At 44.0% G+C, this 25,908-nt stretch overlaps 1 protein-coding gene and 1 pseudogene across 1 annotated transcript in view; both read left to right on the top strand.

The window, feature by feature from the left end:
- PLPP4 (phospholipid phosphatase 4) overlaps positions 1-25,908 on the top strand; it is a 148,187-nt gene that overhangs the window by 69,174 nt on the left and 53,105 nt on the right. The window contains exons 3-5 of the mRNA XM_027529170.1: positions 1,191-1,281; positions 6,012-6,075; positions 8,028-8,152. Of these exons, the coding sequence (XP_027384971.1) occupies positions 1,191-1,281; positions 6,012-6,075; positions 8,028-8,152 (280 nt within the window). The remainder of the gene's footprint in view (positions 1-1,190; positions 1,282-6,011; positions 6,076-8,027; positions 8,153-25,908) is intronic.
- Positions 24,237-24,713, top strand: LOC113884152 (annotated as a pseudogene).

Genomic DNA, 25,908 nt, shown 5'->3' with positions numbered 1-25,908 from the left:
CATTTAGAGGAATTCTGGTGTATTTTTAAAAAAGGAAAGTATCGTCCAGCCATGCCTTAGTCCTGTTAGAAAGCCTCCTTTCCAAAAAGCAACATTGATTAGCACCCAAGTGGAGACTTCCCAAATTGTGAACACTGTTGGTTAACAGTTACCATCTCCCATGCCCACGCCTCCCACCATCGTCTGTGAGCCCAGCTGTAGACTTGTGAGATAGTTAATCCCTTTTGATTGCTATCCTGAGATGTTATAATCATAAGGATGTAACAAATATTGTATGCCAAAAAGTTCGTTCAGGTTTTTTGGTAAGACAGAATGAAACCCCCAAATGAATGAGCTTTTTGGCCAATCCAATACCTTTTTTTTTGATCATTGGAATGTTAGGGGGAAAAAGTACTAATTATAGAATGCTGAGTAAAGACTAGATATGGGAGGCAGAAAACCTGGCCTCTGAATCCCATCTTGTTACTTCCCAGCTGTGTCCTTGGGCACATCACATAGTCCCCAAGCCTGGCAAAGATTGTCACAATTTTAAGAGAGGATTTAAGAGACCCCAGTACTGGATGGTGCCCAAACATGGCTCCTGCCTCGTAGAAGGTTCAGTGATAAGAGTTGTTTGCATCTGAATCCCAACAGCTTGATTTGTTAAGTGCATACTGTACTCCTGAGTGCTTTGGTCTAGCAGAGGAAAGGGGATGGAAGAAGAGAAGAGGAGAGACTTCATGTGAAGGGACTAACCTCTGCTTTGCAGCGGAAATGAGTATTCAACCAAAGAATACCAAAGGGGAATGAATCAATAGACTCCAAGCAAATCCCACGTGTTCCCATGTGGCCAGAGCGCTGGGGATGGGAGGCCAAGGGTTCTTCCATCCCTCCACAGGGGAGGATGGGAGGATGATTACTACCAAAGATGTCACTGTAATTATAGACTCTTCTTTTCTGTTTAAAAAGCCACCACTTTAAACGTGACTCACAGCAATTACAAATCAATTATAACCCATAATCAGACCTCTGATTTTTCAAGTCTGTGGAATCTCTCAGTATAGATATAAATCCTTCTTAGTATGAGGTCAAGAGTTCAGTGAGATCATTCAACTAGTGAATCCAAAGGAAGCTAACTGGAACTAATTATCAATCTGCTCTCTGATAGCAAACTACTGCCTTCATAAGGGATTATTTGTTATTTCTTCCAGGCAATTTCTTTCCTCACACCTCTGGCTGTTATTTGTGTGGTGAAAATTATCCGGCGGACAGACAAGACTGAAATTAAGGAAGCCTTCCTAGGTAGAGTATTCCCAGTTCCTGCTTTAGGGGATGGGGCTGAACTTGATTAGATTACCAGATTTCTAAAATCTCAGTTGCACTCAACTGATTTTTCTCTTGGTCAAATTAAGCTTGGTAGACACAAGACAAGATAAACGTTTAGCCCTTTTAAAGAGCCAGTGCTTGGTAAGTAGCTCATCTGTGGGCCAGCCCATCGCCGCTGTCCCTTGTGCTGAAAATGCGTTTCGGGCTCCTCTCCAGAGCTCTGTGCTTCCTAAGCAAACTGGAAGGACAGCTCTTGGCTGTAAGGCAAAGTGAATCTGAAGCTTTGTCACCGCTGACTGTCCAACCCCACATTTGTGGCTAATAGGCCCCCATTTGGGGCAATTCAGACATCAACCACAGACTCCTGGACCAGTCACCATTGACTGGAAGCAAAAATGTGGAAAAGCAGATGTAAAATTTAATATCAGTTGGAAACAAGCTCCATAACCCATCGCCACTGTGGGGACACTTTGGCAGTTAATCAGTTGTTATTATGTAAAGAATGCTACCATCTTTGCCATTGAGTATGACATGATGCTTATAAATTCTCCCTAAGCTGAGCCATATCTGCGTGTGACAGGAGTTTGATAATTTTAAGGTTAAATCCATTTTTTTTTCCTGATCTACATATTAATCAAAAGACAAAGTAAACGACAGCATGAAGAAAAAGCAGAACTGTTTGGCTTGTTTAGCAAAATAAACTCCCCGGAAGCCAGGGTTTTAGCTTTTTGGTCATCAGGAAAACTGGATTGGGTTTCTTTTCTGACATGACGCCTTGACGTTATCCAAACCCTCACACACGCTGTGTTGTTGGTGTGTTGTGTAGGCTCACCATTCAGTAAGGTAGTAAATCTGGAATATGAGATTCTTCACTGAAGATGGTGTTTGTCAATTACTGGACTTTGAGGAAATGAAAAACATAGCAAACTAGGGTCTTCCCTGTTCTTTGTAAGGGAAGGAGGGTGGGGTGAGTTCTAGGGTGTGCAGAGCAGTGGAAGGACTGGGACCGTTTCTGACATAGCCAGGCTTTGGTTAGGCTCTGTGTAGTTGAAAAGAACAGAATTCCTCTCAAATTGGATTGAATAAATTAGAGGTTTGGTTATAGGACTATAACAAGCAATCTTACAGAACTTCAAGAATCAGAGGGAAACCCTCATGGGGATGGAATAGGGATCCAGGCCAAGAGGGGTGGAGGCGCCCTGTCAGTTTATGCCCCCTCTTCTCTGTGATGCGTCCTTCCTCTCCTCTCATTCCCTGCCTCAGTCTCCTGTGAAGATGTTATCTCTGCTGCCTGCATCTTGGTCTGTGTGAGGCTTGGGCTTGCAGTGGCGGGTGCCCCTGCCCCACGCCTGTGTGACTGCTCAGCTCCAGTGCCACCTCCCAGTGTCACTGCGTCTTGTGGTCCAGACTTCCCAGGCGGAGACTCTGGACTTGACTCAAATCTCAAGCCTGGATGCAAAAGTCCCGAGTCTCTGGCCAGCCTGTGGATGCTCTGCTTGAAGACAGGTGTGTTCCCCAGGCTGCTCACCTGAGGTTTGAGGCTCTGGTCATCACATGGTCTCTGTCTCTTCAGCTGAGGTGATGGAAAGGTCAGGTTTTCCAGGAAGGGTGTAGGTGCCCTCCCTCTTGAGGCTCAAGCAGCTGTGTCAGCATTTGGACGGATACTACTGTGGTTCCCAAATGTCCCATTGGGAGCCCCTCTCAGCTGACCTGGAAATCTTTTTGCCTCACTTGTTATTCTAGCTGTTCCCCTGACACTGAGTCCCGAGATGTATGGCTGTGAGTAGGAACTGTCTTTCATGGTTTCAGTTATAATTTACTGGCTGCTTTTGGAGCTGGGAGATTGTTATGGCCTTGAGGAGCTTACAGTTACTTTCTCTAGACCTTTTCATTCTCAGCTAAATCTCCCTTAGGATGACACTTCAAAATTGTACACCATACCTGGCCTGTTAACAGAGAAGGTGGAGTTAATTGGATATTCTGTTTGCCTAAATAAATGAGAGGCTGCCTTGTAAAAATGATGAAGAACCTCCCTTTGTACACAATTAAAAAAAAAAGTTACCACTTTTAGGAAGTCTTGGAAGGGGCTGGAGGGAATGATCTTTCAAAACCAAGGACAGAAAGCTAGGTGTAGCTTTTTCTCCATTATCTGGAATTCAGGACTTTCTCAGTGAGGGTGGTTTGGTCTGAGGTCCCTTCTTTACCCAGGCGTCTTCAGCAGACCTGGACCCTAAGAACGCCCCTGAGATGCCTGTCCACAGCAGCCCACTCTGTGCATCTGTTCGTGTGCAAGTAAGGCTCGCCGCACCCAGGGATTTGGCTGCAGAACGGCCAAGTTGGTGTTAATAGAAAACCCTGTTTCTGAAGGACTGCAATGTTGAGTTCCCAACAACAACAAAAGTTACAGCAACAAAAGCCCTCTAATCCTCTGGGGTTGCTTGTAAGCAGGAGCGCCCTCAATACAGGCCACTTGCAGGCCAACTCACATGACACATTGATTTGCATTTCTTTATCAGAACACAGTCTGGCTTGTCTTTCTGACTCTCCTCTCAACCCCAGTGCAGTGCCGTGGGATGCTGTTGATGCACCCCTTATGAGCCAGATGCCTTGGGTCCTTGTTAATTGACAAGCCAGCCCCCCATGGTTGGGGTCATTCATTTTCTGCTCGTCCAGCCTTTCATGCCTCTACTCTCAGCCCAGCCTTCCCTGTGGCATCAGTGAGAGGTCCCCTGTCTGGGTCCCCTGGAGGTTATGCTATGCAGAAGAACGTAATAATTGGTTTACTTTACTTCCAGAAGGCTGTGACGCTTTCCACCCAGATCCTCGCTCTCTTCTGTCTCCTTCAGGCTTTTGGATCAGAGAGGGAAGCTGCCAGCTGTTGGTGCTTCCATCACAGCCACACCTTTTCTAGCTCAGCCACTTGAAGCTTTTCAGAGAATTGCTCTGCGCTATAGTAAACCCAGCCAGGGCAGAGGCTGGGGACGTGTATGGTGTTCTGGATTGATGACATGGTCTCTGAACTTCCCCAAGGGCACTAGGAGGTCAGCTGGTGATGCTTGTTCCTGAAGACCTTTTCTGTGCAGAGGCCTTGCCAGGACCAGGAGGAGAAGGAGTTCAGCCCCGCTGGGGAAACACAGCAGTGAGCCTGTGCTGGGCCAGCCCTACCAAGAAAAGACCCCTGTCATCTCAGGGCAATCTCACAGTCTGTTAACTGTCATGGCTTTGGGAGAATCCTGCAGCAATGATGGCCCAGGGAATTCTCCCTCCTCTCTGCAAAGGAAACCTCTCAGCAGTGCTCCAAGCTTGTGAGAGAGAAGGGAAGCCAGCATTTTAGGAAGGAAGGATCTGTGCGTGCAGAGTGTAATCAGCAGATCTCTCCAAGTTCCTCCATGCTTGCCTCCAGGTTACACCGCGTTGCATGCTAGGTGTTTTAATGGTGGTCTGATGCTGCTGACTCATGCCCCACTCTGCACCCAGGGGGCCCATCCCTCCTTTCCAGCTACTGTAATGTGGCCCATCCTCTGCTCTGGGGACTAGTTTCCCTTTGACAGAGGTGCTCATTTGAACTGGTCCCTCCCATTCTCTCTGCTTCCCCGTGACTTGATACAAGCAGGTGGGTTTTTGTCTCTATCTCAGTGGCCTGTGCCCTGGGTGACTGTGCTGACTGTTCACAGTCCTTTCATTTGTAGAATAACACATTTGTCTCCCCATGATCATGAACTGCTCCAGGCAGCTCCTTCCCGAAAGTGGCCCTCCACCGCTGTTTCCTTACATAAGTCTCAGCTAGTATCGAACAGTTAATACTTGCCAAAGGGAAATGGTAACTCACATGCTTTATTACTCGACAAAGCAACAGAACAGGACATCGATAGGTTTTTATTGCTTATGCAAAGCATTTGACCTTCCATCGCATTGACTTGCCTTTTGTGTAGTCTTGATAAACACAAGAGAGAGATGCAGGGGCCTTGCAGGGAAAACTCCATGACTCATTTCACCTGCATCCTTTGGACAATCTGTGCTTCATCCAGCAAAGTCCTTCCAAGCTGCTTAGAGAAATTCCCCAGGCTGTCTATTTGTGAAGAATGTCATCCAGAAGTGCCTACTGGTTTAGGTGGCAGAAAGAACCACCTGGGCAAACCTTTTCAAACACCAGTAATGAGGTATTGAAACACTTCACCTTCTTAGAAGTAGCGATTTGTTTGATAACAAGTGGACAGCTGTCAGCAGGGGACAGGTCAACAAGGAGGTGATGCCTGAGTGGGCACGCCAGTATGCAAAGGGATTCCTGCAGCTGCTCTGATTAGAATTATGTCTGAGAAGGTTGCCAGAAGGAAATAAAATGTTATGTTTCTTGCTACCAGTAAAAGAAATTCTACATGCTGTAGTATTAAATCTGTTCTATCAGGTCAGAACATGATACATGGGCTTCTCTATGATACTGAAAATTTCAGTCTAGGAGGAGAGATAAATTTCATGTCCTAGGGGCTTGGAATTTTATGAACTTTCAGTCTCCAAAGTCCAGTTCTAATTATGTTTTACTCTAGCCACTCAAACTTCCCTCCTTTTTAAAAAGCATTGGTTCATATTTCTATGGTCATAAATTAAATAGTGTGATGGAAAAGTAATGATGATGATGATGGTACTGATGATAATTTTGATTTGAGAGCCAGCTGGTTATTTTTCTGTTTGTTGGTTTTGTTTTGTAGCCGTGTCCTTGGCTCTTGCTTTGAATGGAGTCTGCACAAACACTATTAAATTGATAGTGGGAAGGTAAGTTCCAAAAAGAAACAAGCAGTGACTTAGTTTCAAGGTCAGCCGTGTAGAAACCTTGGCCACAGGAAACTGGATGGGACAGATTGGAGCTCATCTGGTTTTCCTTAAATTGTTGTCCTTCTGGGGTTTCTGTCCTCAACTCAGATCTTTCCACTCCTTTGAATGATAAACTCACTACTTCAGTAAGCATGACATCAATAGTAAAGAAGTATCTAATGACTATACTTTCTTGGGGACCAATGTCAAGAAAGCCATTTCCAGCCCACTGGTATTCCAGGGCCTCACCAGACACCCACTCACTTATCAGTTTTGGCATCCAAAAAATAGATAATCTTGCTTATTTATCATTGTCTCTGGGATAAGCAATATGGATTAGTATTTGAGCTGTGACTCATGACACATTTCTCTTACCCTCCTGGGAGATGATTTCTATTTTCTGTTTATCTTGCCTTCTCCCCCAAATGCTCTGGAAATGAGCTAGTCTCTGTAGAGAAAAACAGTCAAAAGATCTGAGTTCGAGACCTGACTTAGGCCCTGACTAGCTGTTGGCCTTGGACAGGTTGGTTTCCCTCTCGGAACCTCAGTATTTAGCAATCAGGTACTTGGTGTGCAGTCCTGGTCAGGTAATGAGGGGGCAGAAGATGGATATAGATTGGTCAGCAAGTGGCCTTGGGCTGCATTGTCCTTCCAACTTTCTGTGCTTAGAGTTGCTGAGGGCCCAATGAAATGCTGATTCCCAGGTCCTCTCTGAGGCTCTGGTTCAGTAGGTGAATAGCCACACTTAAAGACACACATAGGGGAGAAACAGCACACCAACAGTTCTGATAGATTATTGATAATTGATACGTTATAGATACTGATAGATTGTTATTGGGCCCAGATCCCAGAGCTGGAGGACCAGTGAGCCCTTAGAGTTCACAGTGAGAACCATATGAACTGTAACCCAGTGTGTGCAGAAAAGGGGGGCTGTGTTTATAGTATTAGAAAAACCTTGTCCATGGCAGGCATCTGGCAGAGTTAGTTGAATTCATGTGAAGAATTCACCATCACTCATCACAGTGAGAATCCACACTTGAGTGAAGTGGACACGTGGGGTGTGGTGTGTAGGTGCAGGAATCCAATTGCCAGGGTTCAGAGCTTGTCTTTGCCACTTACTGGTTGTGTGTGACCCTGGGCAGGAGTGTGATCTTTCTAAGCTTTCATTTTCACACGTGTGAAATGAAGGAAGTTCCAGGACCTGCCCCAGGGTTGTCATAAAAATCATACAGTGTGACCCATGGGTGGTACTTAGTGCTGGGTCTGGTATGCAGTTAAGTACTAAGTACATGTTAGCCATGATTATGGCAGTTGACTTGGCCTCGGGACCAGCTTGTCCCCTACTTCCTTCCCCCACAACCTGGACCAAGAGCTGGGCTGGTGACTGTGTGCCAAAGCTTAGAACTGAGTTTTCAGGTCTTCTCAGTGAAACCTGCTCTTTAAGGAAGTGTAGGCAGTTGGCCATCAGATTCAAGATACAGGGCCATGAGGAGCCTGGAGGCTTGGATCCTGGTAGCAGCCTCCAAGCAGTGGAGCCATAGATGGAGCTGTGGCTCCATCTTTATTTCACCACCGCCATGCTCAGGTGGCTCCCGGAAGTCATCTCTCTTGACCCTCAGTACCTCACTTTTGGGTAGGTATTGATATCCCTCTTTTACAGATGTGGAGACTGAGGGTGGCTATGTGACTACCTAAGTCATAAAACTAGTAAGTGGCAGAGTGGGAGTTCCAGCCCAGATCTTTCTGACCCTGAAGCCTGAGCTTTGCCTAAGCCCACGGTGTCTTCCGGTGGGGGCTGCGGTGTTGATGGCAGAAGAAGGAACTGGGGCAGCAGCAGGGGTCGGCGGGGTCAGCTGGGGTTTGTTTGTGATGGCAGCGTTTTATATTGAAACTGTCCATGGTGTCTTTTGTAGACCTCGCCCCGATTTCTTTTACCGCTGCTTTCCAGATGGAGTGATGAACTCGGAAATGCACTGCACCGGTGACCCCGACCTGGTGTCCGAGGGCCGCAAAAGCTTCCCCAGCATCCATTCCTCCTGTAAGTTCCCTGCTTGGGAGACTCTGATTCCTAGGTCATGTCTCCTGATCACTCTTTTTGGGAATTTATGTAAAGGGAAAAGTATTGATCCTTGAATGTCAAGTGTAGTTCACTTTTCTTCACTGTAGGGCGGTTGTCTTAGAAACAAGACACTCCCCAGGAAGAAATAAGCCTGAGGCCAAGACTCTGGAGTTTACAAAACATTGTATGTGTGGCTCCTGTCAACTCAGCAGGGTGAAACTTGCGACACTTTACCCTTTGGCAGTAGCCATTCAGGATGCTGACAGTCAAGGGAATTAACCGTGTTCCCCGGGACCGTATGCCTTTCAGCTCAGTGTCCTCGCTAGGTTACCCCTTCAATGAAAGTTTGTGTGTGTGTGTGTGTGTGTGTGTATATGTGTGTACTGTACCAACATATAGCATATATGTGTATATATATACATGTACATACACGCCGTCACCCCTAATATATAGTCTGATTATAGGTATGTAAGCTGGGACTTCCCTGGTGACTCAGACAGTAAAGCATCTGCCTACAATGTGGGAGACCCGGGTTCAGTCCCTGGGTGGGGAAGATCCCCTGGAGAAGGAAATGGCAACCCACTCCAGTACTCTTGCCTGGAAAATCCCATGGACGGAGGAGCCTGGCAGGCTACAGTCCATGGGGTCGCAAAGAGTCGGACACACTGAGCGACTTCACTTTCACTTTCTTTCAAGCTGGGACCAGCCTTAAACTAAATAATGTGAACCAGGTGCAGTGTGGTGTAGTGGAGAGTACGCAGGTCTTCAAAGTGTGACAAATCCTGGCTATGCAGATACGAACTGTGACTTAACCTCTCTGTGCCTCAATTCCTGCTGTGTAGACTGGGAATGATAAGGCCTCCACTGTTAGTTGGAGTGAGGGTTAAAATAAGTGATGGTGACCACTGACATTTCTGGAGCATCACCATGCCAAAATGTTTCAGTGCATTATCTTATTTAATCCACTCCATGAATGTCAAGTACTTGGTATCATGCTTTAAATGAACCAAGTTATCCATGTCAGAGTGTCCTGGTCACATCTTCTTTCATTCCATCAGTGTTTACCGAGTGAGTCAGGTGCCAGACATTGTGACAGGTGCTGGGGACATGGAGATAAATGAGCCACAGCTCGTGTCCTGGGGAGTCCGTAGGCAGTGGCAGGCTGTGTATTTAGGTTGGTGATTCTGAAATCCTTGGAGAGGAACCAGGTCCCCAGGTGACCACTTGGGAGAGGACTGGCCGCTCTTATGACTTGAAGTCCTTGATTCCCCACAGGTTGGATCGTTGTTGACCTTGGCCAAGCCTGTTACCCTCATCCTTTTTCTTTTTTCTAAGTAGCTAATACACACCCTGATAATGGCTGGACCAAGGAGTAACTGGATGGCCTTTCCTGCAGAGTGGTAGTTGGCCATTTTTGCTCAGATTCACTGGAGATTAGGGCTTGTCAGCAATATCGGGGTGCCTGGCACTCTGAGTGACTCTCTGTTGGCCTGTGCCACAGCCCTGCCAGGTCCGGTTGTCCCTACTGTGTGCATAGGGACAGCGAGGCTTAGACAGACTCAGAAGATTATTCAAGGACACTAGCTGACCTCCCTGCCAGCCTCTAATGTGATAGTGTCTTGGGCTTTTGGTGGTTAAACAACAAATACAACAAGGTATTCACACTTTGGCCACCTGATGCGAAGCACTGACTCATTGGAAAAGACCCTGATGCTGGGAAAGATTGAAGGCAGGAGGAAAAGGGAAAGACAGAGGATGAGATGGTGGGCTGGCATCACCGACTCGATGGACATGAGTTTGAGCAAGTTCCGGGAGTTGGTGATGGACAGGGAAGCCTGGCGTGCTGCATTACATTGTGTTGCAAAGAGTTGGACGTGACTGAGTGACTGAACTGATTCACAGTCCATGTTCATTTAAATAAATAACTCTTTTTCTCCCCTAGTTTATTGGAGACTTTAGTGGGTTGAATAATGACACCAAAAAAAATTTGTCTAGATCCTAGCCCACAGGACCTGTGAATGTGACTTTATTTGGGGAAAAAAAGCCTTTGTAGATATAGTTAAGGATCTCAACATGAGTTCATCCTGGCTTTAGGGTGGGCTGTAAATCCTAGGATAGATGCCCTTATAAGAGAAAGGCAGAGGAATATTGAGACTTAGAGATATGAGGAAGGAGGTCACGTGAAGATGGAGGCAAGAATTGAAGTGATATAGTCGAAAGCCAGGAGAAGGCAATAGCACCCCACTCCAGTACTCTTGCCTGGAAAATCCCATGGACAGAGGAGCCTGGTAGGCTGCAGTCCATGGGGTTGCAAAGAGTCAGACAAGACTGAGCGACTTCACTTTCACTTTTCACTTTCATGCATTGGAGAAGGAAATGGCAACCCACTCCAGTGTTCTTGCCTGGAGAATCCCAGGGACAGGGGAGCCTGGTGGGCTGCCGTCTATGGGGTCGCACAGAGTCAGACACGACTGAAGCGACTTAGCAGCAGCAGCAGCAGTCGCAAGCCAAGGAACCCTGGAGCCACTAGAAGCTGGACGAGGCAGGAAGGAGTCTCCCTTGAAGCCTTCAGAGGGGCTGGGGACCTGCCAGCACCTTAATATGGGACTTCTGGTCTCCAGAACTGGGAGAGAATACATTTCTTTCATTTTCAGCCCCCAAGTTTGTGATAATTTGTCACAGTGTTATCCATCAGGCTTCTTGGCCTTCCCCAGTCAATAGGAATTGACTGGAGGCCAGACAAGAAACTGGCAAGTTTACTGGGGGCCCTACTGCAGCAAGGGAGAGCGAGAACAAGCAACAGGTTTCCCTTAATCCTTGAGCAGGGGGCAAGCCTGCTCCTTATATGGGGTGAGGGCAGGGGTGTGTCCGGGGATCAGGCCGAAGGGGTGGCTTAGGTGTTTTGCCCACCCCTTAGGTGGTGGTGTGTGCAGTACCCTGCCTTTGCTCCCAACGCTCTGTGCTCCAGGCTCCTCAAAAGTGGCCAATGGATTTCTTGGTCTCTTTGTATCTTTTGTCCAGAATTTGCCCCACCTGCGTGTGTACACAGTTACTTTTAGTCCCATACAGTTTCTTTGTATTTTGTTGCTCAAGGAGAAGTGTGTCCAGGTGCAAGCATCGCAGCACTGCAGCCAAAGGTCCCAGGTCCTCAGCCTCTCTCAACAGCAGCCCTGAGTAAAGAAGGAGGAGACTTAGACAACACTTCCTGGTTAACAGAGCAGGTCTGGCTTCAGAGCCTTGGAGGTGGGGGAGGGGAGATTGACAGAACATGCGTTCCTGAGGTTAATATGGCCAGGGGCACAGCATGCATGAAGGCTTAGGGTTCATGGTGCTTCTAGGCTCTAGTCGTTCCTGGTATTTATGGTCGAGCATCTGTTTGGAATAATCACTTTAGTTGGAGGAAGGCCTGCTATATTGATTTTCTGTCTCCTTGTTATCAGGAATTCCCCGGGTGGTATTTTTTAGATGTACCTGGGATAGTATTCACCGGGGCCGGCTTCCATCTGCTTTTCATCTGTATCCTTGCGGGGTCACTCAAGTTCTCTGCAGTTTCTGGTCTCTCAGAGATTTGGTGCTGAGCTTTAAAGGGTTCAAAAGTTATTAGCAGTAAGAAGTGAAACCCTTTGGGGAAATTTTCATCCTGGTTTTCAAATGGTTATCTGAGGACTGCAGCACAGTTTTCTATCTACCGTTGCATCTGAACTCGGGAAGGAAATAGCTCTCACGTGAATGACTCAAGCTAGGAGACTGCTGGATTGCAGAGTAGCGGTCAGGACCCTCAGAAGTTTCTTTTAGAGGCACACCCCTGCCTTGTCAAATGCATTTCCTGATGGATCTGCCCACCAGCTGCCTTGTCCAATGGGAGGCTGATGTCCCTTCTGTGCTCGACAAGCTTTCTGACAGAGGCTATTACTATCTTTTGCTTAAGACTTCACTTTCACTTTTCACTTTCATGCATTGGAGGAGGAAATGGCAACCCACTCCAGTGTTCTTGCCTGGAGAATCCCAGGGACGGCGGAGCCTGGTGGGCTGCTGTCTATGGGGTCGCACAGAGTTGGACACGACTGAAGCGACTTAGCAGCAGCAGCTTAAGATGTGCTTAAAATGTTACAGATTTTTACTGTTTGGCTGACAGGATCCTTCCCAGCCTCTAGGCTTTCGGTGAGTATTTTCCTCTGCTCTTTTTTATGACAGATCAGTGGTTGCCTTGCAGGCAGCTGCCGTATCCACTTAGAAAACCATCAGTGCCGCTTTCCGGCTTTCTTACTGTAGCTGATAGGACACCTGGTGTGACTCATTGCTCCCCAGAGGAGGTGGTGGACCTCAGAAGGGTGACCTCAGTGGACTCCCGTTTTGAGACACAGGCTCTTTCTCCCTTCTTATTTATCCATTTTTGTGGATTACACTTGAGTGAGTGGACCCAGGGGTTCTGGACCAACGGATCTCTGGAGACGAATCCCCCATTCTGGGTAAACATGGGTTTGCTTCTGCTCTGTTCACAGATAATTGGTGACTGGAAGGTAGTTGACGCCCACATGTCATCCTGCAGAACAGTTGGTTTTATTTGAACAGAAGAACAAACACTAATGTCTTTTGGAAACCAAAGATCTTTTCCTTGGTTTACCACAAGCAGTCAAACAGCACTGCCCTGAAGGGCTCGTGTGACAACCTTTCAGCACATAGCGTGACCGTGGCAGCCATGTCAGAGGACTGGCTGTGTGAGGCACAGCTTCAAAGAGCGAGTGATTTCCTTCAGAGTTTTGAGAAGCTTGGGGTTTAAAGTGGAGAAAGGCGATGAACTGTCTTTCATCACATTATCTCAGCTTTTGATTGGGTGTTGTTTCAACTTGCAGAAAGAGGATAGATTTCAGAGACAAAAATTGGAAAAAAAAAAAAAAACACCCTATTATTACCAAGTCAAGGTATTAAGAAACTTTTTTCTATAAAATGGAGGGAATGAATAAGGTGATACTGTATTCCGGGCTTGGCAAATGACAGCATGTGCACTGCCTGTTTTTGTAAATAAAGTTTTATTGGAACACAGAGGTGCCCATCACTTACATATTGTGTGTGGAGGCTTTTACTTTATAATGGCAGAGTTGGTAGTTGCAGAAGAGACCTGGCCCACAAAACTACAAGCATATTGCCCATATTCCAAACAAATAGTATTAAAAAGCATTACTTCAGGGTTCCTGGTGGGGGATGGAAGAATAGGCCAAGCACAGAGGAGTTTTAGGACAGTGAAACGGCTTTATATGACACTATACTGGTGGATGCTTGTCACTGTATTATGCACTTGTCGAAACCCATAGACTATACAGCATCAAGAGTGAACCCTAATCAAACTGTGGACTTTGGGTGATTCTGATGTGTAAGTTTAGGTTCGTCGATTGTGACAGCTGTTGGAGGATGTTGATAATGAGGGATGCTGTGAAGGTCAGGGTTGGGGTAGGGGGAACTTAGCATCTATAGGAAGTCTCTGTACCTTTTAAAATTTGCTGTATACCTAATGCTGGTCTCAGAAACTAAGGTCTAAGAAAAAGGTGTTAGTAAAGCAAGACCAGTGCACTTGAATTGTGCACACAGGTATTTCATTTTTAAAGAACTCCACTATGGAATAAAAAGGAGGCATTTACAGGGTGGTGGTGGTGTTCAGTCACTAAGTCGTGAAGGATAATCAGTGCTTGTGGGATGCATTCTTTACATGACAGACAGAATTTCAAGACCTGACTGGTGGTGATTTAACTCTTCTCGGGCACTCAGTGTTTTGCAGGCACAGTCTTGCTCTTGAGGAGGGCACAGGTGCTCTGAAATGGCCCTGTCCTGTCTGGGGTCAAGGCCAATGCCAGGCACTTTCCACAGTGCTCTGGGTTTGGGGAGCTGGGAATTCCAGTGCAGGGACAGGGACAGCCTCTGGAGGTAAAGCCCTTTCTTCTGTCATTTCCCAGGAGAGCACACATGAGCAGGTGTTCGGGGTCTTTTATGTTTGAAGTATCTTTATGCTACCCTCCAGCTGAATGTAGAATTCTAGGTTGAAAATCAGTTCTGTGCAGGATTCTAGTTTACTGTGTGATTCAGAGAGACCCTATGACATTCCCCTCTTTCGTCTTGCTTTTCTCTTTCTCTCTCTGGAACTTCTTAGGAACCTTTATCTCTGGTCGTCTGAAGTTTCACAATGATGTGCCTTCCTGGGATTTTTTTTTCTTTATATTTATTGTTCTGGTCTCTCAGTAGGTCCTTCTACTCTGGAACTTTGTGTCACTTCCTCTGTATTCCATTTCTTTTCTCTGGATCCTGTGTTAGGCAGGTGTTGAATCTCCTGGGTTGATTTTATCTTTTAATTTTATTTCCTACTATCTTTCTCTTTGTGTTTTTGTTCATCTCTCTAGGAGAGTTTAAAAATTTTATTTACCAACCCTTCTATTGAATTTTATTATGAATTTTGTATTTTTAATTTCCAAGAGCTCTTTCCTGAACTCTGATTTAACAAAAAAAATAACATCAGGTTCTTTTTCTCACGGGTATACTCTCTTTTCTCTTTGACTGCAGACGTCATCTGCTCCTCACCTTCTCTTGATCTGCATGTTTTTGGTATCTAGCTTTCCTTACATATCTGGCAGTCTTCCGCTGGATGTTCTTTATTACATATCTGGCAGTCTTCCGCTGGATGTTCTTATCTAAGGTGGGAGTGCTGAAGCTAACTGGACAGAGTCCGTTAAGTGGGCTTCACTGAAGAGTGGGTGGGAAGCGAGCTGGGGCTTCACTGGTTGGCCCTGAGTGCTAGCATCTGGCCTTTACTTAGAGGCTATTCTTTTCACTGGCGGGAACTCCCCTCCCCTGCCCTCCCCAGTCTCTGGCCGGGTGTATATGAACCTGGCATTCTGCAAGCCAAGCCCAGGGGCTTGCTTTCTCACAGGTTACCTTGCAGACTTTCCCTAAGCCCCCCTGTTTTCAGCCTGATTGTTTAGCCTTTTTCTGCATTTGACTGCTTTTTCCAAGCCCAGAGCCTTGGATGGTTAAACCTTCTACCTTCTTCAAGAGTTGAGGAGGTGACAGTTTACTGGTTCGAGGATGAGGTGGGGACCTGGAAAGTTCAGCTGCTCTCTGGGGACTTCCCACCTACTTTCCTGTCCAGCCCGCATCTGACCCCTGCCCTCTGCGGTACCTCTGCCTCCAGTTCAAACACTTGCAGGGCCCCTCCTGGTGAATTAGGGCTTCTCACGGGCATCACCATCCACAGGACCACGTGGAGATGTGCCTTTCCTCTCTGAGTCAGCATCTGCTCTGCCAGCTTCTTCCCACCCTCGTATATCGTGGGGTGGTGTTGAGGTGCTTTTCGTTTTATTGAAGATAGAATTCATCTCCCTCTTTGCATAGTCAGGGTTCTCAGGAGAAACAACCAATAGGATGTGTGTATGTACAGAGGGAGATGAACAGTTATTTTAAGGAATTGGCTTGTGAGATCATGAGCACTGGCAGGTTGGAAATTTGGTTAGGATTTCAAGGTTGCAGTCTCCTTTTTAATTGTTTATTTATTGTGACTGTGTTGGGTCTTAGTTGGGACTTCCCTGGTGGCTCAGAGGTCAAAGCGTCTGCCCGCAATGAGGGAGACCTGGGTTCGATCCCTGGGTCAGGAAGATTCCCCTGGAGAAGGAAATGGCAACCCACTCCAGTATTCTTGCCTGGAGAATCCCATGGACAGAGGAGCCTGGTGGGCTACAGTCCATGGGATCGCAAACAGTCGGATGCGACTGAGCGACTTCACTTCCACTTTCACATTGGGTCTTAGTTGCGGCATGCAGGCTCTCTAGTTGTGGTGCGTGGACTCCAGAGCACGCAGGCTCAGTGGCTGTCCTGCAGTATGTGAGATCTTAGTTCTCCAACCAGGGATCAAACCTGCATCTCCTGCACCGGAAGGCTGATTCTTAACCACTGGACCAGCAGGGAAATCCCTGTGTTGCAGTCTTGAGGTAGAATTTCTTGCTTGGGAAACCTCAGTCTTTGCTCCTAAGGCCTTGAACTAATTGAATGAGGTACACTCATATTATGTAGGGTGAGCTCCTTAATTTAAAGTCAACTGATAGTAAACACTTGTCACATCTAAAATATGTCTTTGAAGCAACTTCCAGACTGATGTTTGACCAAACATCTGGGCACTATGGCCTAGCCAAGCTGATACACAAAATTAGTCATCACTCTCTTATTCCTTCCTTCCCTTATCATTTTAAATTCAGGAATACCTTGGTAATGTTCTGATGCCTTAGTGCGGGGGTACCGTATGTTAGAAGATTCTCATATAACCTCAGTGTTATTTTGATGACAAGAGTCCTGGAGAGTGTCCTACTCTTGTAGGACAAGAGTCCTACAAAGGGTCTTTGTAGGCTGAGTGTCTGGGAGTTTGCTTTTGTGGAACAAATCTAAAGGGTTTGTAAATATGGATGGAAAAATTATCATAAGATATCATCTATGCTAAGCAGCCAGGTTTAACTCCATCAAGCATGAATATTTAATGTTATAAACCAGCTGGTTTTTGGAGTGGTTAGACAGACTTTTGCATAAAGATACAGGAAATAGAAGAGCAGAAGAAAATGCAAGATTCGTTTGTTTTGGATCATTTAATGAAATGAAATTTCTGTCCAGGGATTTTGCTGCTAGATGGGAAGCTTGAAAAAGACCATCTTCTTCTTTTAAAAATGGTATAGGGCAAAACCAATACAATATTGTAAAGTTAAAAAATAAAATAAAAACAATAGAAAAAATTAAAAATAAAAATGGTATGAAATGACATGGGCTGATTGGGTCATGTTCAACCAGGACAAACTGGTGGTCACTTATCTGAGGTCAGTTTGATTTGTGTGGTTTACCTTCTAAGTGACAAATGAGAGCTTCCAAATTCATTGTCCTGTCATGGGACATCATCACACTTGGCAAGAGCCTCTCCTAGGTTTTTTCACCTAAATTTGCATTATCTTTCATCTTAAACTTCCAAGACAGTTCCAGAGGTTCTGGGAAGCAACTGTGCTTATTTTGCAACTTTTTCATCATTGAAATGAAGACCCCCCTGAATACTGGAAAGTCTTGCTTTGGGGATACCAAATCCTTGGAGGAAATAGTTGGCTTTAAAAAGAATCAGACCTCTTTATGGGGTGATGTTTTTCAATCTTTTTTTTTTTTTTCATTATCACCCATCCTTATTTTTGTAGGCTTCCCCTTCAACTAACCCTAACCCTCAACTTCTCTTCTCTACCATGAAATATTAATTCCACTGATATATTGTATTAATATTATGGCTGTTTGGAGGGCCACAAAAAATTGTAATATCTAGAATTTTCTCATCTCCCCAAGAATCAATTTTTGTCCCCTTGGGGGGATACCACTCTAATGGCAGAAAGTGAAGAGGAACTAAAGAGCTTCTTGATGAGGGTGAAGGAAGACAGTGAAAGAGCCAGCTTAAAACTAAATATTGAAAAAACCAGGATCATGACATCTGATCCCATTCAGTTCAGTTCAGTTGCTCAGTCGTGTTCGACTCTTTGCGACCCCATGAATCACAGCACGCCAGGCCTCCCTGTCCATCATCAGCTCCCGGAATTCACCCAGACTCACGTCCATCGAGTCAGTGATGCCATCCAGCCATCTCATCCTCTGTCGTCCCCTTCTCCTCCTGCCCCCAATCCCTCCCAGCATCAGAGTCTTCTCCAGTGAGTCAACTCTTCACATGAGGTGGCCAAAGTACTGGAGTTTCAGCTTTAGCATCATTCCTTCCAAAGAAATCCCAGGGCTGATCTCCTTCAGAATGGACTGGTTGGATCTCCTTGCAGGCCAAGGGACTCTCAAGACTCTTCTCCAACACCACAGTTCAAAAGCATCAATTCTTCGGCGCTCAGCTTTCTTCACAGTCCAACTCTCACATCCATACATGACCACAGGAAAAACCATAGCCTTGACTAGACGAACCTTTGTTGGCAAAGTAATGTCTTGGCTTTTGAATATGCTATCTAGGTTGGTCATAACTTTCCCATTACTGATCCCATTACTGCATGACAAATAGAAGGGGAAAAGGTGGAAGTAGTGACGGATTTCCTCTTCTTGGGCTCCAAAATCACTCCAGATGGTGACTGCAGCCATGAAATCAGAAGACGTTTGCTTCTTGGCAGGAAAGCTATGACAATCCTAGACAGTGTGTTGAAAAGCAGAGACATTACTCAGCTGACAAAGGTTCCTATAGTTAAGGCTATGGTCTTCCCAGTGGTCATATATAGTTGTGTGAGCCGGACCATAAAGAAGGCAGAGAGCCAAAGAATTTATTCCTTTCAACTGTGGTGCTGGAGAAGACTCCTGAGAGTCTGATGGACAGCAGGGAGATCAAACCAGTCAATGTTAAGGGAAATCAACCCTGAATACTCACTGGAAGGACTAATGCTGAAGCTGAAACTCGAGTATTTTGGTCACATGATGCGAACAGCTGACTAACTGAAAAAGTCCCTGATGCTGGGAAAGACTAAGGGCAGAAAGAGAAGAGGACATCAGAGAATGAGATGGCTAGATGGCATCACCGATGCAATGGACGTGAACTTGGGCAAACTCTGGGAAATGGTGAGGAGTGGGGAGGCCTAGCGTGCTGCAGTCCATGGGGTCTCAACGAGTCGGACACGACTGGGCAACTGAACAATGAGGGCTACGTGGTCTTGGTTGGGAATGAGTATTCCTGGGCAGTAGTTCTCAACTGGACAATTTTGCCCCCTAGGGGATATTAGCAAAGTCCAGAGACATTTGTGGTTGTCACAAGGGCATGTGACATGTGGCATCTCCTCCGTCGAGGCCAGGGATGCTGCCAAACTTCCTACAGTGCAGAGGACAGTCCTCACGACACAGAAGGATCCAGCCCCAAATGTCAATGATGTCCAGGCTGAGAGCCCCATTCTAAGATAATTAGGCAAATATACGGAAGAAAGTTATCTTTCACATGTTAAATTCATCCACTCTTCAGGTTCTTGGTCTGAATAAATAGAGTAGTTTTAGAAATGGTTACTGTTTAATTAATTAAAAATACTCTCCCTCAAAGACTTGGCTCTCCATTTGACTTCCATGAAAAAAAAGATCATGGTCAGATTAAAGGTTGTAATTAAAGCCTAATGCCTTTTTATTTCTTTCTTTTTAAATTTTTTATTATGAAGAAATTCAGACATATAAAAGAAAACAGAGCTAATGAATCCCCACATGCTTCAAGTACAAGAGTCTGCCCTTCTTCCTTCCTGTTTTTGTCTGCCCACTTCCTACCACCACTGAGAATGCTGACAGTTTCTTTTTATTGGAGCATAACTGCTTTACAGCGCTGCATTCATCTCTGCTGTCCAACGAAGTGAATCAGCTGTATGTATGCATATATCCCCTCCCTCTTGACTCTCCCTCACCCCCGGCCCCACCCCTCCCATCTAGGTCATCACAGAACACCGAGTTGAGCCCCTTTTGCTTCATAGCAGGTTCCTACTAGCTAGCTATTTTACACATGGTAGTATATCTTTAAAAAATTATTTTAGCATTTTAAGGTAAAATGTACATTGAAATGCATAGGTCATTGCCATTCGGTCTTGAGAAGTGGGCTCATTATGTAACCCATATTCCTATCACAATGTAAGGTATTTCCATCACCTCAGAAGGGTCTTTATGTTCATTTCCAATCTTCATTCTCTTGAAATAACCACTGTACTGTTTTTTTTTTCAACCTTTAGATTAGCTTTGCCTACTTTAGAATTTCATCTAAATGGAATAATGCAGTGTATTCTTTTTGAGTCTGGCAGTTTTTGCTCCGTATAATATCTTGAAGTTCATCCACATTGTTATAAGTATCCATAATTTATTCTTTTTTATTGCTGCAATGTATTTCATTGTAATGAATATTCCACAGGTTCTTTGTCTTCCTGGTTATTTCCATTGTGAATTAAGCTGCTATGAACATTTGTGTGCAGTTCTTTTAATGAACTGTGCTGACATTTATCTTGGCTAAATATCTGTGAGTGATATTGCTAATGTAAAAACATTAGGATATGTTTAACATTTGAAGAAACTGCCAGATATTTTCACAAAATGCTTGAGCTAGTTTACATTCTCTCTAGCAACGTATGAAAATTTCAGGTACACTGGGTCTTCACCAACATTTGCTGTTACTGGTTTTTTTTGTTTGCTTAGTCATTTTGGTGGGTTTATACAGTGTCTCATTGTAGTTCTCTAGTACTAATGATGTCACTGACATTTTCATTTGCCTACTGGCTGTTCTCATATCTTCCTTGGTGCAGTGTCTGTTCAAATCCTTTTTCCATTAATTATTTTTGTCTATTTGTGATTAACTGGTGATGTTTCTTCATATTCTATTTAGAAGCCTTGTGTCAAATAAATGTTTTGTGAATATGTTCTCCCATCAGTGGCTTGCCTATTCATTTTCTTAATAGTATCTGTTGATGAGTAGTAGTTTTAAATTTTGATTAAATCTTACTTGTCACTTTTTTCATTTGTGGTTATTGCTTTCTGTGTTTTATGTAAGAAATCTTTCCCACCTTCCAGTTATAAACTTGTCTTCATATGTTTTCTTCAAAAGCTTTATGGTTTGGGTTTTATATTTAAAACCAAGTTGATTTTTGTTCAGTGTGTGAGACAGTGTTTAAAAGTTAAAATTTTTTGCATTTATATCCATTTTTAGCACCGTTTATTGAAACAATTTTTCCTTTCACCATCAGGTAGCTTTAGTGCCTTTGCAGAAATTGATGGACCATACAGTGTGGTTCTATTCCTGTACTCTCTACAATGTCATTAATCTGTCTGCCTACCCTTTTTCTAGAACTGCACTGTATTGATTACTGTAGCTTTATGGTAGGTCTGTTGAAGTCCAGCAGCTGGAGTCTTTCATCTTTGTTGTTTTTTTTTCTCAAGGTTACTTTGGCAATTATAGGTTCTTTACTTTTCCAAAATATATGCTGTGGAATCAGTTTATGAATTTTCATAAGAAAGTCTTCTGGCATTATAATTGGGATTACACTCAATCAACAGAATTTGAAAAGAAGAGTTAACATGTGTTATTTAGTTCGTTTCTCTAGTGAAGCTCCCATTTTCCTCTTAATTGCTTTTCATCACAACCTCGAGTGTTTCTGAGTGCACCCTTAGGCTTGAACTTTACCATGTTCAAATAAAGTCAGTTCCTTTGAGAAGAGCTCCAGAGTTCTCTGTTTTAAGATGTGTCTTCCCGAGCCTTGTTTCTAGAGCTGAAGATAGGGACAGTGACAGGTTCCTTCTGAGTGATGCTCATGCCTAGGACTTGGCCACTGGAAGGAGGGGAGCACAGTAGCTTCTGACCTTCAGGGTGATGAATACCAACAGCCTGTCTCTCCCAGCAGGACACCATTGCCCTCGACGAGGAGCTGTGAGGAGAGGAAGGGGGAGCCCTGTGTTCTAGGCTGTATCCATCTGGGATGGACCTTCCTTCACACTAGGCTGGGAGGGAAGGAGCAAGAATGGATCGAGGTTCTGATGCCAGAGATTTTCACTGTCCCTACTGAGTTTTAGTGTCTTCTTAGATGACTATTTCTTCATTTGCTATGTGCTTTTAGGATCACTTCCAGAGACTTGATTTTATATTTTTAGTAATTTTCTCCAGTTTAGCTTGGAAGTGGGGTCCCCAGAGCTTCTCATATGCCAGTGTGGAAGTGAAACTCCCTTATGTCACTTTTGATAAATTGTGATTTTAAAATAATTTGTACATTTATCTATACTGTTGAGTTTGTTAACATAAAGGTGTTCATAATATTACCTTATTGACTTTTTCATGTCTGTTAAGATTGGTGGTGCTAGTCTGGCTTCCATTTCTGATGTAGTAATTTGTTTCTGATCCTTTTTTTCCTTGATTAACTTACTTGCAGTTTATTGATTTTATTAAACTTTTCAAACAACCTACTTTGTCTTTATTTTTTCTATTTTTATGTCTTTTCTGCTTTGTTGATTTTGGTTCTTATTTTCATTGCTTCCTTGCTTTTAATTTGTTTTTAAATTGCTCATACTTTTCTAGCTTAAGTTAGAAATTTAAATAATAATTGTTTAAAGATTTTTTCCTTTCTAATGTAAGCATTTAAAGCTATAAATGTCTCTATTTTAGCTATACCCCGCAAAATTTGTTATATTGTATTTTTATTGTTATTATGTTCAAATTATTTTCTAACATCCCTGTGGTTTTTTCTTTGATCTATGTATTATTCAGAAGTGAATTTTTAAATTTCCAAATATTGGAGACTTTCCCAGCTATTTTAATGTAATGAATTGTTAACTTAGTTTTATTGTGACTGGAAAACATACTCATGAAAATTTCAGTCTTTTGAAATTTATGGAGATTTGTTTTATTGCCTAGCACATTCTTTATCTTGGTGGATATTTCATTCACACCCAAAAACATATTCTGAATTTGTTGGGTGTGGCATTCCATGTGTGTTGATTAAGATGTTGTCATTCAGAGATTTCTAATTCTTTTTCTCTGTCTCACTTATCAATCAAGAGTTTGATAGTGTTAACTATGATTATGGATTTTGCCTGTTTCTCCTTTTTGTTTTGCTGGTTTTGCTTCCTGTGTTTTGGAGCGCTTTCTATTGGCACTCACACATTTATGATTGCTGTATTTTCTTGTCATCTGACCCTTTCTTTAACCATTATGAAATGTCCTCTACTCTCCATTCTCTCTCCCATTGCATGTAATGACTTCTTGTGGATGTGAGGGCCCTAGACTCATCAGAGATCTTGTTCTTGGCCCATGATGGTAGAATGGACTTGAATTATAAAGGAATACTTGTTGGATAGGCAGCTAGTTTGTGTGGGTGTTTCTTTTATCACTGTTTCAAATCATTGACTTTTAACTCAGTCTTCCAAATTTGGGCCCAGGGATCATTCAAGATGTTAGATATGTTCTAAAAATAAAAATTCAGATAACCACATGTCTTCTGCAGTGGACATCTTTTGGGATATAGATAGATGGAAGGAGGAAGGGACATAGGTAGATAAATATAAGATAATACTGTTCTACAATCCCATTCTCTGGAAACTGTCCTAGTCCCAGCCTCAGCTGGGCACCTGCCATGGAAACATTATCTTTTGGCTTTAGAACCACACCAAGTCCTTTCTTTGTGTTTTCTCAGATTCATATCTAGTGTGCATATCCTTAGAACCAGTGTGGTTTCTTTTCCCTTTTGGCTAGAACTCATGTATGTACATAAGTTATTCCCATGAGGGTCTCCACAGCATGTATTTCATTCCAGACCTGCTTCCTCATTTCTCCCACTGGCTTTGGGGGCCATCTCTCTGGCCTCTTTTGGCATCTACTTGGAAAATGCAAAGTCATTTGAATGTTGGCTGGAGCCAACTTAATTAGGAAGTTAAGTCTGCTGAAGGCAAATGAAGCAGACCATTCCACAGCCAAGTGTGTGCAGTTGTTGGGTGATTCAAGCCAATGCTTCTTTCCACCCATCCTCCTCTGGAGTCTGCTAATTACTGCTAAATAGCACCTTCCTTTTATGCTAGCAGCAGAGTTAGCATTGGGATACAGAGTAGAAAAAGCATTTCAAGCCTTTGAAGAGTTGTTGTTGTTTAGTCACTAAGTTGTGTCCAACTCTTTGCAACTCCAAAAGTGTGTTCAGGACCCCAAATTCACCACCAACACTGAGTTTTCAGAATTCCCCTGCCTTCCTTTGTCTAGAGTAAGAAAGGGACCTGAGCTGTTAGAATAATGTGGTCAGCTCTCCTTCTAATCAGCAATGTCATTTCATGGCAAACACTTGACTTTTCAGTCTTCTCTTTCACTTTTTAAGAGATGAAGGGATATAGTTGAGATGAGGTTTCAGAACTCATTTTGAGTGATGGAATACTTTTTCAGCCTCTGTCATCAGTTTTGAAAGAGGGTTTAAAAATACCTCCCAAAGGCTCTTGTTTCCTCTGCTCCCTCTTGTGCTGATGTTCTGCCCCTCTTGCCCAGCTCTCAAGAGGCTCAGTCATCTCCCCCAGAAGGTGGGGTCTGGTTGTGGAGGAGGAAGTCATGAGGCTCTGCTTTGCCCAGCTCTGGGAGCACACCACTGCCCCAACCACGGGGTCCGTGTGTGCCTTGGGCTATGACCTGTACAGAGTCCAAGATTACACAATACCACTGACGGAGAAAGTCCTTGTGAAAACCAACATTCAGATACTCTTCCTTCTGAGTGCTATGGGAGAGAAGCTCCACATTCTGACTTGGCAAAACATTTCATAGAGGTAGGAGTGTCATAGATGAAGTGTCATAGATGAAGATTATAGAGATGTTGGTGCTGTTCTGTTTAATTTTGGCAAAGAAAAGTTTGAAGTCAAAAAGGGTGATTGAATTGCACAACTTATTTCTGAATGGATATTTCATCCAGAAATTGAGGTAGTTCAAGCTTTAGATGACACTGAAAGGGGTTCAGGAGGTCTTGGTTCTATTGGAAATAATCAAAATTTATGCCAAGAACAGAAAGTGAAAAAAAATGTACTTTTGCCTTGAAAATCAAGGCTTTGCTTAATGTGAAAAAGGAAAAAACAAAAACAAAAAAACAAAAAACCTCCCAAAGATGTGGTGAGTATTGAAAGGGATAAAGGCTGTGAAGCCACTTGTACTGTGCTGAGCACCCAGTAGGTGCTTTGTGACTGGATCCTCTCTCTGACTCCTCCAGCAGAGCTGGTTAATCCTGATAATGCCTGCAGAGACCAAGATGACACTGTGGGTGAGGGTCCTTTCTGCTTGGAAGCCTGGAGTGGGGTCTGGGGGCTGGGAACTGGGGAATCCTGGGAGGAGAGACCAGTGAGCTGCTTTACTCCAGAGCTTTGGCCTTCCTGAGTCTTTGCTTGTTTTTGTAAGCAAACATATTCAGAAGTTAAAGTTTATTTGGGAGCATCTTTGTGCGTATTTCTGCCAATAAGTAGATTCAATTTCAGTTGGTTTTCTCTCATAGGATTATCTCCCTCAGTTTTCTGGACCATAAGAATCTCTACAGTTTTTCATCAAAAGCAAGGAAGAAAGGGGAGGAAGGGAGGAAAAACACATTGTTTTCTTGATGGTTCATTTACTAGCTAGAGGCTAGGGGAAACTTGACAGACTTCGGATCCCATGGTGATTAGTAACTTTGTTTAAAAAAAAAAATATATATATATATATATGTCTCATATTTTTGTCCTTCACTAATATGGCTTTTTGATCAAATGTTCAGGTTTCTGGCCTGGATATTCTTTACCACAGCTTACAGATAAGACAAGAGTCCATTTACTTTCTTTCAAAATTACTCCCTTCTGGAAAAGAAGAAAAGTAACTGGCATTTGCTGACTGTGTAGAGCCAGGGAGCCCAGTGAAGAGCTGCCTGTGTCTTATGGTCAGAGGGTTGTCTCCTCCTGTTATTAGGATTTACCTATAAAATCCAGAGGGACTTCCCTGGAGGTTCAGTGGTTAAGACTCCGTGCTTTCAATGCAGGGATACAGGGGGTGCTGGTTCGATCCCTGTCAGAGAACTAAGATTCCACACGACCGAACAAAGCGAAAAAGAAAAACAAGTGAGATGCTGCCACATATTTCATGATCTGGCCTTTGTCACATCTTAGGTAGAATTCCAAATGCCCTGTATTTCAGAAAGTGTTCATTTGTGCATTTCTTTAGTGATTCAGCCATTTATTCAACCTGTGTTTCGTGGAGACCTACTATGTGCTAG

This window comes from Bos indicus x Bos taurus, chromosome 26, assembly GCF_003369695.1.
Source record: "Bos indicus x Bos taurus breed Angus x Brahman F1 hybrid chromosome 26, Bos_hybrid_MaternalHap_v2.0, whole genome shotgun sequence".
Taxonomy (NCBI): Eukaryota; Metazoa; Chordata; class Mammalia; order Artiodactyla; family Bovidae; genus Bos; species Bos indicus x Bos taurus.
The sequence above is the reverse complement of the archived record's forward strand: the minus strand, read 5'-3'. Positions and strand labels throughout refer to the sequence as shown.